The following is a 17,081-nucleotide window of genomic DNA, read 5'->3' as shown; positions in this document are numbered from 1 at the left end:
AAAAGATCTATAATAAAAGCAGAGCAAATCACTGTACTAACAGTAGGGTTGAATCAAGCTAAATGAAATGGGAGTAAACCACACCCAAACTCCTAACAAGGCATTCATTGGGTACAGGTCATGTTGTGAATAGAAATGAAATTTCACCCTTGGAGTGCGCTGAACTGGAGACTACTCTATGAAAAAAAAAGGGGGGGGGGGATTTGGGGAAATTTTAGAAGGTATAGACTAATGAACCTTAAATTTTCTCTAAACAGAAAATCAATTGCAAAGAAGCTCACAGATGTAGGGAAAGACTTGGTTCTTGTCATGAATCCTACCAAAGCTGCCTTTGGACAGTGCAGAGTAAGCTCATGTCCCAGCTCAGAGAAAAAGTTGAAGGGAACTCCCTCAGTAAGCAATTGGTCTTGCTTTAGATGATCTCAGAATAGTACAGTCAGAATGTGGGATACATCTGGTCTGTGGCAAGTCTGGCATCCAGCTGTGTCTTCTGCTTTGCAAAAGCAAAAAACAAATGGACCAGGACTGGTAGCAATCAGAAGGAGTCATGCCAAAGCTCACCTTAGAAATGCAGCAGAGGTGGTGCACTCTGAGAGCTGCGTGCAAGCAGGACGTGCATGAAGCTGCCTCGCAGATACCAGACTGAAGGAAAGAAGCTGGATTTCACACTTGATGCTGGCATGGAAAAGGAAAATCTGTCTGTGTACTTGCAATATCAGGAACACGAAACTGTACCAGTATTTTTAATTATAAAGCTGGGACTTACTGAATATATCAGTTTGAAGACTACAGCAAGGCTCCTGGTATCACAGACATCAAGTTACTCTACACATTTTGACTGCATTTTTAGACCTGTACGGTGGCCTTTGAACCTTTACCCGTGTGTTCAGGGCAGTTCTAGTTCCAAGTTCAACCCTGGTGCTGTACAAAAAGCACATCCAACATGTTAACGAGAAAATTAAGCAGTTCATTCCACTTTGTCCTTGAGAATTCACAGGGGCTGTAGTACAAAATATACCCGTAAACTCCTTAGGCTTATGGATTAGTTCCGAGACAGTGAAGTAAGTAACGTCATTAAGCTATGTGTGAGACTTAATTAAGTAGTTTAGGAGCAAGATCCTAACTGCTAGTTTAACCATTCACCTTGATAAAATTCAGATTTAGAATACCATGGAGGATCTTGGAAAATTGTTCACAGAATTCACAGAAGTCTTGATGGTAAGTGCTTCTAGGCTGGTCTTCCTGACGAGCAGGAGACTGAGTTTATTCTTGCATCCAGCTGTGATAATACCTACGCATCAAATAATTGTATTGATATCAACTGCTCCATGTGTCAATTATACAGCAGACCTGTAACACCACATAGAATGACTGGTTTTTGGGATAACGGTCTGGGAAAAGCAAAGCTTGAGATAGCACCTCCCTTCCCCAAAGGGTGGGTACAGTGCAGTGTTAGTGTGGACCTGACTGGTTAGAGAGTGACCCAAGAGGGTTAGAGAGTGACCTACCTTGTCCCTATATAAAGCCAATGGCTGCAGGACTGGATGTTACTACAAGCAGCTGGCAGCGTGGGGTGGAGAGGCAATGCTTTCTGTCTTCTGGGATTCTTTTTTCTTGTGAGACCTGAGGTTTTCCTTCAGTTGTCTGTCTGAAAATCTTGTGATTTTATACAAGAACTTAAGTCGGTTGCAAGGGGCTTCTGCAAGCTGGGACCTCTCTGGGGCAGCAGCAGAGCCCTGGTCTGCCCTTTCCTGCCTCTGCAGGGCTTCTTTTTCCCCTCTAATATTCCATTTTTGCCTGTCCTCTGGCAGTGCTTCTCCTCCGCTCCGTTCTCACTTTCTCACTGCAGTGCTTAGGTCTGATCCCCGCACTTTAATTTCTTGCTGGTGCCAGGGATGAAAAGAATAAGTGGGCCGTGAAGAAGATGACATTGCCTCCTTTGGAGGAGCAGTGAGAACAGGTCTGAGCAAGCCAGCCCAGATATATACTTGCCCTGCTCAAATATTCCATGTTGTATATTTAGTTTGTTATAGCTGCTGGAAACAAAGAGCCAATATTAGGTTTGAAAACATGACATATAAGATAAAGGAAACCAGAAATACAATGCATATAAATATGAGAAAAGGGAATTGCTCGCTCTCGAAAATGTGGAATAAATTTGCAGAGGCACAAGTAAAAGATGAGAGATTGTAAAAAGGCATTAAGGTTGTCACTGCAAAGGAGTTGGGGAATTACACAGCAAGCTCACATTACCAATTCAAACCGGGGTTTGCTGTGAAGAATGGCCTGGTCTTTGGAGGTAACAATAGCAGTGCAAAGTGCAGTGAAATCTGATATTCTTTGGAGAATTCAGCGGGCTCATGTGGGTATGGAAAATGCAAATGGAAAGCATAAGGTATGTACAAGTAGCAGCTTCATAAAAACTCAGAGATAAAGGAAGCTGTAAGAATGAGCTGTTTGTTCAAAATATCGACCTGGAAAAGAATAGAACTCGTGCTGATAGATCGGGGCAAATAACAACCACGGTCTGAAGCAAGTGTAGATACATTTACGCTCTGCTTTGCTGGCAGAGACTACACTGCAGAGTCAGATCACCATTCGCCTTTCCCCGCGGCTGTTCTGTAGGGAATTTAGCATTAGTATATGTTGTAATGCCCAGTGCATCTGCATTTGCCACATGGGGAGTGGTGGAAGGGGCTGAATGACTGGCCATGGCTCAAAGGACGGGATTTTCAACCATTTGCAAGGGATGACAGGGGGGATTCAACCCTGTAACATCTAGTCCCACATATCGTGTATGGAAAGGTCTACTGGAAAAATGGAATTAAGATACTTGAGATTTCTTTAAAAAGCTACCAGATCTAAAAGAAAATGCCTTTAAAACACGGTCAATCTCCCTTTATTTGAAGAGGCGGTTGAGAAGCAGGCTTAATAGTATAGGTATAGTATAGATATAGCTCATCTGGGTGCCTGTAAATACAGATGAAGCTGTGCAAGAGTCACACTAGTTCATGGGGAACAAAGGTATTAAATGCAAAGAGACACAGTCTGCATACAGAACGAGGCTTTGTGGACTCACAGAGCTCTGCCTGCCAAGGAGATTGCTTCTTACACCTTCAGAGTACAAGCTCCTGAAGGATGGGCTTTTGGGAGCCAAAAAGAAGATGGAGATGAAACCTGCAGATGTAGTGTCTGAAAGAAAGAAAAAAAAAAAAAAAAAAGGCAGAAAAAGTAGGAGCTCCTGAAAGGCATTTTGTATGCTGTTAAGGCAGGTAATGCCATTTTATTTTTAGTTTTCGTAAGAACCATAACAGGAAGACAAATAAACAAACACAACAGCAACAAAATAAGGAAGATGGAGGTATTATTAAGAGGATTAAGGTGAGAGGATTGGATTTAAGAGGACCTGGGGCAAAGAAGCCTGTTCTGGTACCTATACTTTGCTTGCCTGCTGTATGATACACTTGCATGAACTTTTCCTGCTGCAAACCCTACTGAAATTGCATTTTGAACTTTGATGGTTGGATGCTCTTAGTCTGGGATTTTTATTTTTAAACTGTGGTTCAAGCATTTAAAGAACAGCTGAAAGTAACTTTTCAAGCATTTGCAAGCCTGTATCTTCCCACCTGTGTCATTCTCACTAACTCATCTCTATCCCCAGTGGTGCTCTCTGGCACAAGCAACACCTCGGCAGAGCTCCTGCCCTTCTGAGTGGAGGACAACAGCTCCCAGGTGTCCGTCCCAGCAGACGTGGGACTGACTGACTGCAAGGTCCCATTCCTCTGGCTGGAGTTTCACCATGCTCACAACCCACTGCCTTGGGCATTTATCTGGGAGAAAAGCAGTGATGTCCATGTGTACCAGGCTGTATTTCCAGGAAACACACTTGGATAATACCTTTGTTTCATACTGATGAGAGATGAACTCCATGGCCACTGTGTTGTACCAGAGCATATGGGGATTAATAGGGTTTCTGATGTGTTATTTGTGACCTCCAGTGGAGTGTAAACCTCCCTGTCCTGTCTTGTGGCTCCTCTTGCCTTTCTTTGGAGTGGTTATGTTGTATGGTGTATCACAACCATTTGGGGCCTCAGAAACCCCTCCCTGCCAGCTGAAGGTTGGTTGTAAGCTTTTCTTAGGGCAGATGCACCTCACAGGGGTGAACACTAAAAGAAATGATCTCTTTTCCCTCTACCCTGCCCTAATCTTCCACTTCATGTTTTTTGCAATGCCTATAGGAGATTTACAGCATGTAACTGCCTCATATTCCTTACCTACTATTGCTAGAGACAACATGCTAGAGGGTTTTGAGACCTGGACTCATGAATTTTCATCCTTCACTTAAAACTGAAGATGTTATCATTAGTTTTGCAGGTTATGAGTATAAATCACAGTAATTGGGTTTACTGCTTGCATGCTGACAGGTTGCCCTTCAGCACCATTTTCTCCCAATTGCAGCCCTTCAATGCCATGCATTTGGGTGTTTGTTATAAGCAACTGCTGCCACTTGGCTGCTGAGACCTGAATAATCAGATTTGTGGTCACCGAGAGGCAGAATCTGAATGCCTCATCGACAAGTCAGAGATTTACTTTTCTATTGCTTGTGAAAGTAATGGGACTCCTCAGCTACGCATGTGGAAGTTAGGAAAAACAAGTTTTTTGTTTGTTTGTTTGATTTTTGTTTTTTGTTTTTTTAAGCTTGTGGAAAAATAAACCTGACTGTTTCTCACAGTCCTCAAAGCATTGCTCTAGGAGCAGAGCAAGGGCTCTGAGAGACTTCTTACCGTGTATTTCGGAATGTTTTAGTGCTCTGTTTTCTTTGAAAGTTATCTGCAAAGACACCAGAGTTCCTTGTTGACACATCTACATATCTCTTGGTTTTCTGAAAATCTCTAAAGTAACACACCTATAAAATACTAAATCAGATCTTGCCTGCTTTGAAAGACTGCCTACTGGGCAAACAAATAATTAAGGCTTTCAGCCTTAAGGTAGCCAGCTTCAGACACAGAACTGTTCATTTCACAGGGAGCTGGAATAATTGACCCAGCTTTAGTCTGATTTGAAAAAGAACAGCAGTTTCAGAATATTGGCAAAAAAATGCTAATGAAATCAGGTTCACTGCATTGGGAATTGTTGATTCTGTTTTCATGTCTGAGACGATGTAAGGTATTCCCTTCTAATGCATGGTGGGTTGTTGGACATTTTTTACCTCATAATTAAAAAAGAAGATTTTTTTAAAGACTGGAGTCCTTAAATGAAGGGAGGTGTTTTTAAGATCTGTGAGACTGCCAAAGACCTTATCCATCAAGGAAGCTCGAAAATAGTGACCCTATTACTGCTGAAATATTAAAAAAAAAAAAAAAAAAAAAAAGCAAATAAGGGGTGAGAACTTGTGATGGGGATCCTTTGTGAAGTACAGGCTGAGGAGGCTGATCTGGACATTTCTGTCTAGTCATGAAGAAGCATAGTAAAGCTTGTTAGCCTTTTTCCTCAATTTCAGTTTCTTTTATATTTAAATTGTAATGTTTAAAGTGTCTTTTTCACCCATTACTATACAGTGAAATACAGTTACTGTTGCTATTAACCTTCAGGCAGAGAGAAAATCAGTGAAAGGTGATGTGTGACACGCTGTTCTCTGGAATTAATAGCCCTTGCCCTCAGTTTCAGAATAAAATATTGTAAGACTTGATTTGTGGTAAAGGTAGGAGGAATGAGAGGTAATATGGCTCAGAAAAGCCATTTTCTGTTGTCTGATGACGAACTCTACTTTTTTTTTTTTTTTTTTTTTTTTTTTTTTTGTCCACAGGTGTCTCACGGTGCAGAGGAAGGAGTTACAGAAAGCAGAGATGCATAAAGCTTTGCAAAGGCTTAATGTGCCATACATGGCACTTCGGGAAGGCTGCTTTGTAGCTGCTGTTGAATGCCCTGGTGAAGAAAATCTCCACCCGCTGTAACCAGCTGTTACCAGTGCAGGGAATGGACCGGCAGCAGCGTGCTGAAGATATGAAAGCTGCTTGGTTGGGCTGCACACCGGTGGGTCCTGAGGTTACGTCTCTCTGTGGGATTGCTGTCAGAAACCGTGTTGAAAAGGTGTGGAGATGCCCTCTTCCCAAACGTGCTATGAAATCTCTTGGTTATGGAGTGAGTTCAGCACATCTTAACATTCATTTGTAGCTGACAACAGCTATGGGGAAAGAGGTGGAACTTTGTGGGGCTAGTGAAGGGATGACTTGTTGCATTTTCACAATTTCTGCTTTTATGTAAGCCTGCTGCGTTGTTTCATTTGTATGGACAATGTCTGGGCTGCTGAAGCTAACAGCTGCCAAAGGAAGGGTGCAGCCTATTTAGATTGATAGCAGGCTCACAGGGCACACCGGGACAATATTCTGGCGAACAGTAAGATGCAGGACCATAAGGTCCTTATTTTGAGTTTGAAATAGGAGGTTTTCTGGGTAGTGTTTAAACTGATCGAGGACATTTAGCTAATGCCCTGGTATTACTTCAAAAAATTCAGCTGGCAGTTCTGCTTAAGATGCAAGGCAGCCAAACAGGGTATGCTCACTGAGGCACGCTCTCAGGAGGCAGAAAACAACACACCGGGGAAAAGCAGACGGCGGAAGATTTCAGCAGAGGCCATGGGCGATAACCAGGCTTGGGCTTGTAAATCACATGGCAAGCTCTGATAACACCAATGCTCTTACTGTGAAATACCGATCAGCACAAATTAGCAAGTGATAATTTAAGTTTTCCATAATATGCTTTTAATAGAAAATGTTGTTAAAGCAAGATTTTTTCCCCAGCCCCTTCAGGTCTGTTACCAGAGCTATGCTGGAGGGGAATCTTTTACAGTACAAGGCAGAGGAGGGCTTTGCCCCTCTCTGTGTGAAGCTGTGCTCTGGTAGCTGGGCTTTGAGCACAGCTGGGGAGGTTTCCCCTACCAGCGATATTAACATCACCTGCCCGCCCCAGGAGGGAGAAGCATCTCCAGATGAAAGCAGCTGGGGCAGGGCTGAGGAGAGGCAACGTGCTGCCTGTGCAAAGTCCTTTTCTGAGCAGCAGGGAGGCTGCAAAGTCTGGGTTTGCTCAAGCTGCGTGTATCGGGCACCTCAGGAGCCCGGGCTGTGCACTCAGGAACCCCTCTGGAAAAGGTGCTGAGACCGATGAGCCCACTCGGTGGTGCAGTAAGACACAAGGACACAGCCCGCTCTTTACCCAGTATTTATTTTATATTAAGCCCCCCGAATTACGCAGCTCATTTCCCAACCGCCTCCCCACCCCCGAGGCTCAGACCCCTCCCCAGGACCCGGGGTCCCCTCAGCCCCACAACCAACCCCTAGCAGCCCGCGGGCCGCACGCCCCCTCCCGTCCCCGCTGCGGCGGCGCAGCCAAGGGCTAAGGGCGGCGAGCGGGCCCGGCCACACCGCTCCGAGCCCAGCCGAGCCCAGCCAAGCCGAGCCGAGCTGAGCTGAGCTGGGCTGAGGCGCCCCTCACACGGCCCCGGCCCCATGGCCGCCGCCCGCCCGCGGTAAGTGGCGCCACAGCGGGCGCGGGGCCGCGCTGAGGGAGCGGGAGGCAGCGCGGTTCCCCCCGGGGCTGAGGGAGCCGCCGTGGAGCCCTCCCGCTGCTGGGGGGGAGCCTCAGCCCTGTGGGGGTGCCCAGTTCTGTGGGGGTGCCTGCTCTCGGCCCCGGGACCCCATCGAGGGTGTGGGGTTGGGGGTCGGGGGTAGAGGGCTGTGGGGTCGGGGGAGCGGGGAGGGCTTTGTCACGGCTGGGGGTGGGGGGAGATGCTCGCGGGGGTCGCATGGGGGGGCAGGGGGAAGCGGGGCTGCGGTGTTAAGGCTGCTTTGGTGGGTAATTGGGGAAAAAATAAAAAAAAATAAAAAAGGAAGGAGATCTAAGGACTGCCCTCAGAGGATGGTGGCTCTGAACTGCGAGCGAGTGGAGGTGCAGACAGCCGGAGGTGGTTCCCTCAGTTTCCACTCTGCTGTTAGCAGGTAACTTCACAGGGTTTTGCTTAATAATGTGGCTCCGTTACTTATTTTCTGAGAGACAGGAGTTTCTCGCTATGGCTACTGTGCATTTAACAGAATCTATTGCAGAAATAGACAACCAGAACAAGCAGTTCCCCTGCAGGGTAAGGCCTTCTGCATGTAGAGCACCCCTCGTGTGTATGTGTGTGGGTATTCACACACATTTCCAAAGAAGGCTCTTCCCGTAATGCTGCCCAGCAGAAACACCTGTCCTTGAGGAAGGAAGGCCAGTGTTCTCCCGTGGCATTCATTGAAGGATATAAAAACCCCAGCGACGGTGGTGGTACAGCCACATGTACGAAAAGAGCAATTTTTTTCCATCTTGCCTTGTCCAAGAATAGCGATCTCCTAGACTGAGCAGTGGTGGGTGAGCAGTTTGTGTGGGAGAGGACAATATACATTCAGTACAGTTACTTTCAAGAGGATAATGTCTTTCTCTGAATCCTGAGCGATACCATTTTGGGTGCCTGGATTTTCCCTTGCGCCTTTTCTCCTTGCTTCCCATACTGTTGGCCTGGGGAAGCACCATCAACTTTGCTGCTGCCTCAGGACTCCTTCCTAGGACACGTTTGCGTTGTTCAGGGCCATCAGCAGCTTTAGGGCGACAGCCTGCAACTCCTCCTCCCCCACCGCCTTCCCCATGGCCATCATCTGCTGCAGTTTCTGCATCAAACTCTGCACGTTGGTATCCTGCAGCCTCAGGAGGAGATCCTGGATGTCACTGATGGGCAGCTGCCCCTGCTGCTGGCCACTGACTGTCACCTCTGAGGCATGGGGGTCAGAAGGGCTCTGTTGGATGCTCGTCAGCTCTGGTGAGCCCTCGGGTAAGGAGCTGGAGACCACAGCTACTTCCATGTAGCGTTTGGAGCCGGCTGGCTGGGCGCTTGTAGGAGAGGTGGGAAAAATGGGCTGGGAACGGAAGATACTAGACAACACTGCATCGCTGCTCATGGTCGTGTTGAAGGTTCCTGTGCTGCCCAGCTCAGCATTGCCTTCTCCTGGGCATGCAGTCCTCTGTGGGGGAGAAATGTACCTCTGTAGAGGCAGTGCACCTGGGGAGCAGCCCCCCAGCTGTACCCCTGTTCTGTGAGGTGAACATGCAAAGATGAGTTGTAAAGGTGAGCTTCTTTACAGGCCCGAGGAGGGGAGAAACCTCCATCACCTTCCCTTGCCATAAGTCTCTTTTATCACTCCCAGTTTTCCTCTTTCCTTGCCTGTTATAGCCAACACGAGTCAGCCTTTCCCCTGCAGTAGCCTGGTTATCTCACCTTGTTGGGGGGTGAGAGCTGGACATAAGGGCTGAGATGGTCCTCAGAGGTTCATTTTCTCCAAGAATACCTTCCCCAATGCTTCCACCTTGGCAATTGTCTGCATCTGTGTAAGATGCCATCTGCGCAAGCTGGTCAGCCTGCTGTGGGTGCCCCTGGAAGGTGGGCTGCCCACAGCCCCCTTCTGTCTTCCCTGTCTTTTGGCCTCCTGCTTTCCCATGTCCTCATTTTCAGGACACTCCCGTTCAACCTGTCACTGCCCAGAGCACACCAGGATCTTCAGGAAATAGCTAAAAAACTCACCTTAATGAAGTACCATTTCATAGTACAGCGATAAGAAGCAAAGGCGCAGAAGTTGGGGAAGAAAGGAGTTCCTGGCAGCTCAGAGCATACGGGCCCTACGAAGAGGCAAACGAAGACACAGCCTTGGTGATAAACTCCGGTGCTGAGGTCCCACCAGCAGCAACCTCGCTGTCAAAGGACAGCCCCTGGCAGTTACAGCTGGCTTTACCTTTGGGGATCACTCCGTGGTTTTCATACTCATCCAGCCTCCGGACCAGGGGGTTCTGGCAGCCGTACAGTGCGCGCAGGTGGCAGGCGGTGGTGGCGTGGTGGGCGACCCGCAGGGCCCTGAAGAAGCGGCGGTACTCGTGGCTGGAGAGCGGCGCTCCTGGCTGCTGTGCCTGCACACCCTGGGGGCCGGCAGCGCAGCCCCAGCCTGAGAGCGCTGGTGGGAGGTAAACAACATCGTAAATGGCGGAACAGGGTCAAGATCTGGGGTTTAGACATTGTCAGCCCCCTGCTAACACGGGGGTAGTACTTAAGAGAGAGTACGTGGCTGAAGGGCTTTGACCAAAACCTCTGGAGGCTGAGGTCCTGAGCTGGGAGAAAGGTCTTGGAAGTCATGGCTGGAACTGGAAATTTAGCTCTGCTGTCAGGGCTGGAGAAAGGAGATGGTTTCCTTTCAAGATTTTTGTGTCTGCAAGTTCTCCTCCTCTGGGTCAGTGTATCCTGACCCCTGGTGTTAATGGGGCATGCCCCAACAGATATGTGTATGCCCTTGAAATGGTCCAAGCATTCACTGAACCCATACGCAAAACTTAAAGCCAGTTCTTCCCTGTACAGAACATTATGAGAGCTGTCGAAATCAAACATTTGGAAGTTAGATGTGCCCAAGTGAAACTGCCGTGTGCAATCTTAGTTTCATCTCCTTGTGCATATGTTTTTTATACATTTTTTAAGTACGCAGCAAGCTATTCTCCTCTCCTTAGGACTGCCAGTTCCTTCACTGCAGAGATTGGACCCGCCCAGGGAATCAGAGTTTTCCAGGTTAGGCTCATGCTGCATTCGAGACACCTGCCTCACTTCCCCCAGTTGGGAAGGTGTATAAAAAAGAAGAAGGCTGGAAGAGGAGGGGTGGTTTTGTGGAGGCTCTCCCAAGAAGGAGTTTTTATTCCTGGCTACACCACAGAGGCTTGCGTGTGATGCGAGGCAAGTACCAGGTTTCTCAGCACATTATTAATGGCATTTTCATTACCTTGTGGGCTGCCATTTATAGGAAGGCTGAAGTCTTTTGCAGTTTTGGAATCTGCATGTGCTGTATTTTGAGTGTTAGTGCTACATTAGCATGTGCGCTCGGAGAAGACAGGGCTGAGGCATCTCAAACCGAGATTCTAGAAGTAGTGGATATTTTTAACTTTAATCCTTCTCTGCCCTCATTTTGCCATTCACAAAATCACTATAAACCAATTAATAGCTGTGAAGCACTGAAACATAGAGTATATGAAAAGTTCACGAGGAAATGAGTCATTCAAATGGGATCAGCAAATAAATCAGTCAAACACTGAACAGTGAGGGTGACATAACCCTTAACTTCACTGAATAGCTTAACGAAGAGCTGCTCATTACAAAGGCGTTGGCCATCTTGGGTCTAAAGAAGCCAAAACCCGTGTGAAAAAAGAGAAGCTGGATTAAAGAGCTATTACTATGTCAATGCACAGGGGGAACACATCTAAAGTTGCAAACTGAATGTGATTTAGGCATGCTCTAAGCATTCTCTGGAGTAGTCTGTTAACCTATCATGTCCCTTTTATTTTTTTCTTCTTTTTTTTTTTGGTAAAAGCAAACTTAAAAATTTCCTCATGGCCTCTATCTTGTTAACATCTGTGCAATCTTCTTAATATCTGTGTGCCTGTAGATGCAGCAGGATCACACCAAAGTGTGCAGTCTTCCGCCTTGAAATGATCACAGAGGTTATCGAGCCCTCTGTGAGACAGCATTAGGTGAGAATGAGACGCTTTGCCAAATGGCTTTGTGGAAATCTGCAGAAAGTGGGGGCTGAGGAGACCAGGAAATACAGGACCACGCCACAGCCTCCTGCTAGGATGTGGCCTGATGGGCCAGGCCTTTCAGTCCGTTTCGTCCCGCTCATGTTTGTCCTTAACCAAGGCCCTCTCTCAGCTCTCCTGCCTCCTCTACCTGCTCATCTGGCCGGTTCTTCCCTTCCTGGCTGGTGGTTCAAACCCAAATCCCTGCCATTGCTCCCGTTTCTGCTCTACGTGCCAGCCTGTCTCACATCTCCAGCCTCTGCCCAGCTGTGTCGAGCTCCGAGTCCCCCTCCCTTGGCTCCTCAGTCAATCCTCAGCTCTCCTCGATGAACAAAGTAGCATCTCCAAAGGAAATCCTCACTTAGGCCCTGACCTGCAGGGGAGATGTTTCCTACTCACCGGACAGGAGTAGGAAAGCCCACGTGGCTGACATGGCACCGTGCGCGCTACCTGAGGCGGCCCCGAGCAGACAGAGGCGTTGCCTACTCCTCCTCCTCCTCCTCCTGTCCCAGCGGAGCTGGGGGAGCACATTCTGGTTTCCCCGTGTCACAGACACCTCTGTTCCTTGTTCTGTTGTCCCCCACCCCGTGTTGGGTTCCTGTCAGAATACTCTCTCCACGCTTCTGCCTCACCACGGGTTGTGGTCTTGGGGACTCAACTGTCCTCGGCTGCCCGTGTCCTTCACGGGGCAGTTCCTTTGCTGTCACCGGCTTGGAGCTGCTCTGGGATGGTAGCAGAAAGGGACTGAAGCAGAAGGACATCTCTCCCCTCCTAAAATCAGTGGGATTCCTCGTGGCTAAAGAGGCGCGATGCCTTTACAGAGCTGGTATTCACCTTTGCAGTTTTTAAGCGTCTTCTTTCTCTAACCCGTACCTTTCTAGGCGTCCAGAAGTCAGCATCTTAAAATGCCTTTGTCTTCTGCTGCTGCACATGGTGCAAAGCTATCTAGGTGACCTAGTTTGCCACCCCACAGCACCCACTCCTGCACAGCACACTTCTGCTCCGAAAAGAGGTCCTTGAGGAGGGGGAGAGCATGCTGGTGCTCAGAGCTGTCCAAACGAGCCTGTGTCACTGCTCATGCGTGAGCAGGTGTGTGTGGCGGGTTGTCAGTGCTTGCCGCCAGCCCTGTCAGCTCAGCCAGGAATGAAGCAAGCAAACTGCCGTTTGGCTGGAGCACAGGACGGGAAATTCACATCATGTGTGAGCAGACTGAAATCTCTTCTCTTTCCTAGCCCTGTTTGTGCCTGGCTGAGCCTCCGAGGGTGAGCGAGCAAAATCCTCCTCCAGTGAAGCAAGGCAGGGGACTCCGGGCAGATGCAGAAAGCAGCGTGGCTGTTTTCTCTCTGCCTGCAGGATGGGACTGCATCGTGTTCTCATTTAGCTCACAGGAAGGAAAGGTGACAGAGAGAAAACGGCTTGAGGCAACTCTGTTTTATTATAAAGCTCATCAAGCTGCCGGGCAGCCCTCTGTGGCACGTGCAGTTAACCCTGTCTTTGTTGTGTGAGCTTCCCTGGCCAGCAGACCTGAGCGCCGGCCTCACGGCGTTTGTGGCAGAACAGGCAGGGCCCCTGCCTCATGCTTCTGAGCATCATTTTCCTCCGGCCTAGGTTGCTTTTGTTTCCTAAATACTTACTCGCTTGTAATCTCAGCCTACAACACTGCTGTTAGGTCTGTTATTTGTTACATCTGTTTTCTTTCTCTGATCAGGAGCTGCCAGCCCTGACTTTGCTTTGACCTCCTGGATGGAGTGAAGAGAAACAGCTTTGTGGCCAGGAGCAACTACACACTGAGGCAGCAGAGATATTGCTCACAAGGTGAGAAATTGAATAGTGCATGTCTGGAAAAGAAAGAAAAAAGCGAATGCTGGAAATTTGGCGTGTGCTTTGCTGCATACTTCGCACTCATCCAGTTTCTTTTGCTCCTGTATTATATAGACTCTGCTTTCAGGAAGATTCATAGGCAGGGTATGCTAAAGATGAAACACAGTCCTAGGGAATCTTAATGAAATCAAATCTTGTGCATTTTTCAGCAAAGACTATACTCAGAATTGTAAAAGGCAAAAATAACCAGTGTGGCTTTCTATTCCTTTCACTCTGACAATATTTTTAATGCTTTGTTGGTCAATTAGCTGTCTTGAGGTCCATGCCTTGGGCCAGTGCTATTGTTTTATTTGTACTGCAAATGCTTCTCAGCCCTGCGTGTTGTAAGAACTTTGGAAATTGGTATAACCAGTGTGTTGTCTTCCAAAATCAGCAGATCAGCTGAATCAAAACTGGAGGGGTTCATCCTGCTGCATTCTTCCCAGATTCTGACCTCCCACACGTAAGATGAGGATGTTAACTTTGCAAGCAGTGCCTTCCAGCTAATCTGCTAGGATTCATTTCCCAGTTGTGTTCTCCATACCAGTGCAACTAATAAAAAGCCAGGAGCCTCAAAATGTTTCAGTCTCGTTTCCATGCTTGATTAACAAAACAGTTGATTGTTCCATTCAATTGCCTGTCTGTTCTGTAGACAAAACCTAGATGTAGTTTGCTGCAGAATATGTAGGGTTTTCTCTTTAAGGAAAAGGTCTACAGCTGGAAAGAGGAAAGAAAAACAGTCTGCTTAGCAGGGGAGGGTGTTCCTGTGGTGGTGTCTGCTTCCTTCCTTGATTAAGCATGGGAATGCTGGAGAAGAGCAATGATTCATAGGCAACAGGAAGAGAAGTGGGAAGAGAATTATGTGCTTGGGGGCTGCTGAGTAGAGCAGTGATGATGTTTCCCTAGCGTCGCTAGATGTGGGAAGTTTGAGGACAAGCAAGTGATAGGGCTCATCTGTTAGGGCTGTGACTTTATGGCAGAGGACCCTCTTTGCAACCTGTGCCACAGTGGCCGCCTGTTCCCAGGTCACGCTCCCTTCCCGTGCTTCTCCCTCTTGGTGCCTTCCCTCTGCCCAGAGAAGAAACCGAGGGGCTGGCTCCTGAGCTGTTGGCTAGCGGTGGCTGACCTGCAGCAGGTTGCCCCTTTTGGTCCTCTCCTTCAGAGAAGCTGCAGGGATTATTCACTGCTAGTTCCTCTGTTCACTCCAGCAGGTGGCAGGACCATGGGTGATGCACAGAAGGGCCAGCTTCGTCAGGGAAGTCCTGCGAGAGCTGAACTGCACCCGTTCCCCTCCAGAAGGCTCACAGGAGATACCCTGCAGGACGCTGATGAAAGACAAGGCTGCAAGCAGGAGCTGGAGACAGAAAACAAGGTGGAGCCCTCTTTTGGAAAGAGGCAGCGAACGGTAACTCCCTGTGTGATGGCAGTGTGGGAGTGCGAGGACGGTGGCGGCAGCCCCATCAGCAAGGTTATCCTTGCTGGGGACAAGCCAGACCCTGCCGTGTGTGGGAACGTTTGGATTCAGCAGGGGGGGGAGAAAACCTACGAGTGTCCCGAGTGTGGGAAGAGCTTCAGCCGGAGCTCGTACCTCAGCCAGCACCAGAGGATCCACCTGACAGAGAAACCCTTCAGCTGCTCCGAATGTGGGAAGAGCTTCAACCGCAACTCGGACCTGGTCAAACACCAGCGGATCCACACCGGCGAGAAGCCCTACCAGTGCAACGAGTGTGAGAAGAGCTTCAGCCAGAGGTCCAACGTGATCAGGCACCAGCGCACCCACACGGGAGAGAGGCACTACCAGTGCAACGAATGCGGGAAGAGCTTCAGCCAGAACTCCCATCTCATCGTCCACCAGAGGAGCCACAAGGGCGAGAAACCGTTTCACTGCCCCCGCTGTGAGAAAAGCTTCAGCGACCGCTCCTCCCTGATCATACACCGCAGGGTCCACACCGGAGAGAAGCCCCACAAGTGCCAGGAGTGCGGGAAGCGTTTCCGGGACAGCTCGGCCATCATTCGGCATCAGAGGATCCACACTGGAGAGAAACCCTACGAGTGCACCGAGTGTGGCAAAACCTTCCGCCAGAGCTCCTCGCTGGTGACCCACATGCGAACGCACACGGGCGAGAAACCCTACAAATGCCCCGTGTGCGGGAAGAGCTTCAGCCAGAGCTCGGCGCTCACCACGCATCGCCGCATCCACGGGGGAAAGGCCGTGCCCGTGTACCACGGCGGCCTCTTGCCCAGCCCCTACCAGTGCGCCGAGTGCGGCAGGAGGTGCAGCGACCACCCCGCTCTCGTCAAGCACCAGACCACGCACGCGGAGGAGCGGCCCTACATCTGTGTGGAGTGTGGGGACAGCTTCCGACGGAGCTCAGCGCTCAACGTCCACCTGAGGATCCACCGTGGGGAGAGACCCTACAAGTGCGAGGAATGCGGGAAAACCTTCCGGCATAGCTCGGCCCTCGGTGCGCACCTGAGGATCCATGCAGGAGCCAAGCCCTATGAGTGTGGTGAGTGTGGGAAACGCTTCCGGAAAAGCTCGACGCTGAAAGTGCATCTGAAAATCCACGTGGCCAAGAAGCCTTATAAATGCACGCTGGGTCGGAGAACTCTTTCTGCCCGCTCTCTTCTCCCATAGGGCTGGAGCGGGAACTAAAATCAGTATTTGGTTGTGTCTGCGGGCACATGGACAGCGTGGGTGCTGAGAAACAGTGGGAAAAGACTGACTGGGGACTACCTGCAGCTCTAGTATCTGGGCTGGGTGCCTAATCCCTGTGGTACCAAAACCATTAGGAGATTAGGAGGTCGTGGAGCTAGTCGTAAGAGCTGCATATTGGTGATTTAGGAAGAGTGCTGAGAGCCCGAGGAAGGGGGATCAAGTTCTGGGTAATTTGCTGACTATGAATACGTGGTAGAATACAAATGGAAGAATCAGGCTTTTAAAAGAACTTTTCTGCTAAATAAAAGATGAAAATTAAAAGTTCCATGCTGGCTCTGATTGAAAACTTTGGCTTGTTAGATGCTGCAGTAGTCTTAGAAACTTTCTTATTTTCCATGGCTGTGGTAAGTTTACTCAGTGTTTGACAAGGCACTTTGCATTCTTGCAGTCTGAGACTTGGGACCTGAACCTCAGCCTGTTTGTCTTTGCTTTCTCTTCCCAATCTTACAACGAATTGCTACCTCCATGTGCAAAGTCTGGTTTGTACAACACCTGAGCAAAGCAAAAGCAATGCGGCTGCTCCCAGAAAACGCGGCTGTGCAAACATTTCTTGTTGTAACACCGCCTGTTGCTGTCTCTGGCAGCTTCCCCAAAATGTGTCCTCTGGTTTGGTACATCTTCCGACTGGGGACAGCAACAAAACCTGGGCAAAAACGTGGCCTTACCTCATTTAACCAAAAAATAAGTATTCCTCTAGATGTCTGAGCTGTATCCAGCAGACATGATGGGTTCCTATGGGCAGTCCAGAGACTGTTTGCAATTTTTAAAGTTATTTTTTTTATGCTGGAGAACTCTTTTACCTCCCTGTTTGTCAAGTATTGACACATACAACTCAGCGTTAACAGCGAGGAACCACCAGATTTACATTTATCAGTAC

The 17,081-nt window shown here is 48.7% G+C and overlaps 1 protein-coding gene across 8 annotated transcripts; it reads left to right on the top strand.

Annotated features, from left to right (window-relative positions):
• Positions 1–7,030: 7,030 nt before the first annotated feature.
• Positions 7,031–17,078, top strand: LOC137844936 (zinc finger protein 502-like). Of its 8 annotated transcripts, none has more exons than XM_068661712.1 (4): positions 7,031–7,525; positions 7,912–7,994; positions 13,334–13,440; positions 14,697–17,078. In XM_068661712.1, the coding sequence occupies exon 4, from the start codon at positions 14,708–14,710 to the stop codon at positions 16,121–16,123; it is 1,416 nt and encodes a 471-aa protein (XP_068517813.1). In that variant the 5' UTR covers positions 7,031–7,525; positions 7,912–7,994; positions 13,334–13,440; positions 14,697–14,707; the 3' UTR covers positions 16,124–17,078. The 8 variants fall into 8 exon arrangements, with proteins under 8 accessions (XP_068517813.1, XP_068517807.1, XP_068517778.1 ...); XM_068661677.1 differs by having other exon boundaries at positions 7,033–7,525; positions 14,694–17,078; XM_068661706.1 differs by lacking the exon at positions 7,912–7,994.
• Positions 17,079–17,081: the final 3 nt, after the last annotated feature.

The sequence above is a fragment of the Anas acuta genome, chromosome 1 (genome assembly GCF_963932015.1).
Source record: "Anas acuta chromosome 1, bAnaAcu1.1, whole genome shotgun sequence".
NCBI classification, from domain to species: Eukaryota; Metazoa; Chordata; class Aves; order Anseriformes; family Anatidae; genus Anas; species Anas acuta.
The sequence above is the reverse complement of the archived record's forward strand: the minus strand, read 5'-3'. Positions and strand labels throughout refer to the sequence as shown.

Excerpts from the sequence above, each read along its gene's own strand:
- LOC137844936 (XM_068661706.1), top strand. The coding sequence starts at position 14,708 with ATGGGTGATGCACAGAAGGGCCAGCTTCGTCAGGGAAGTCCTGCGAGA.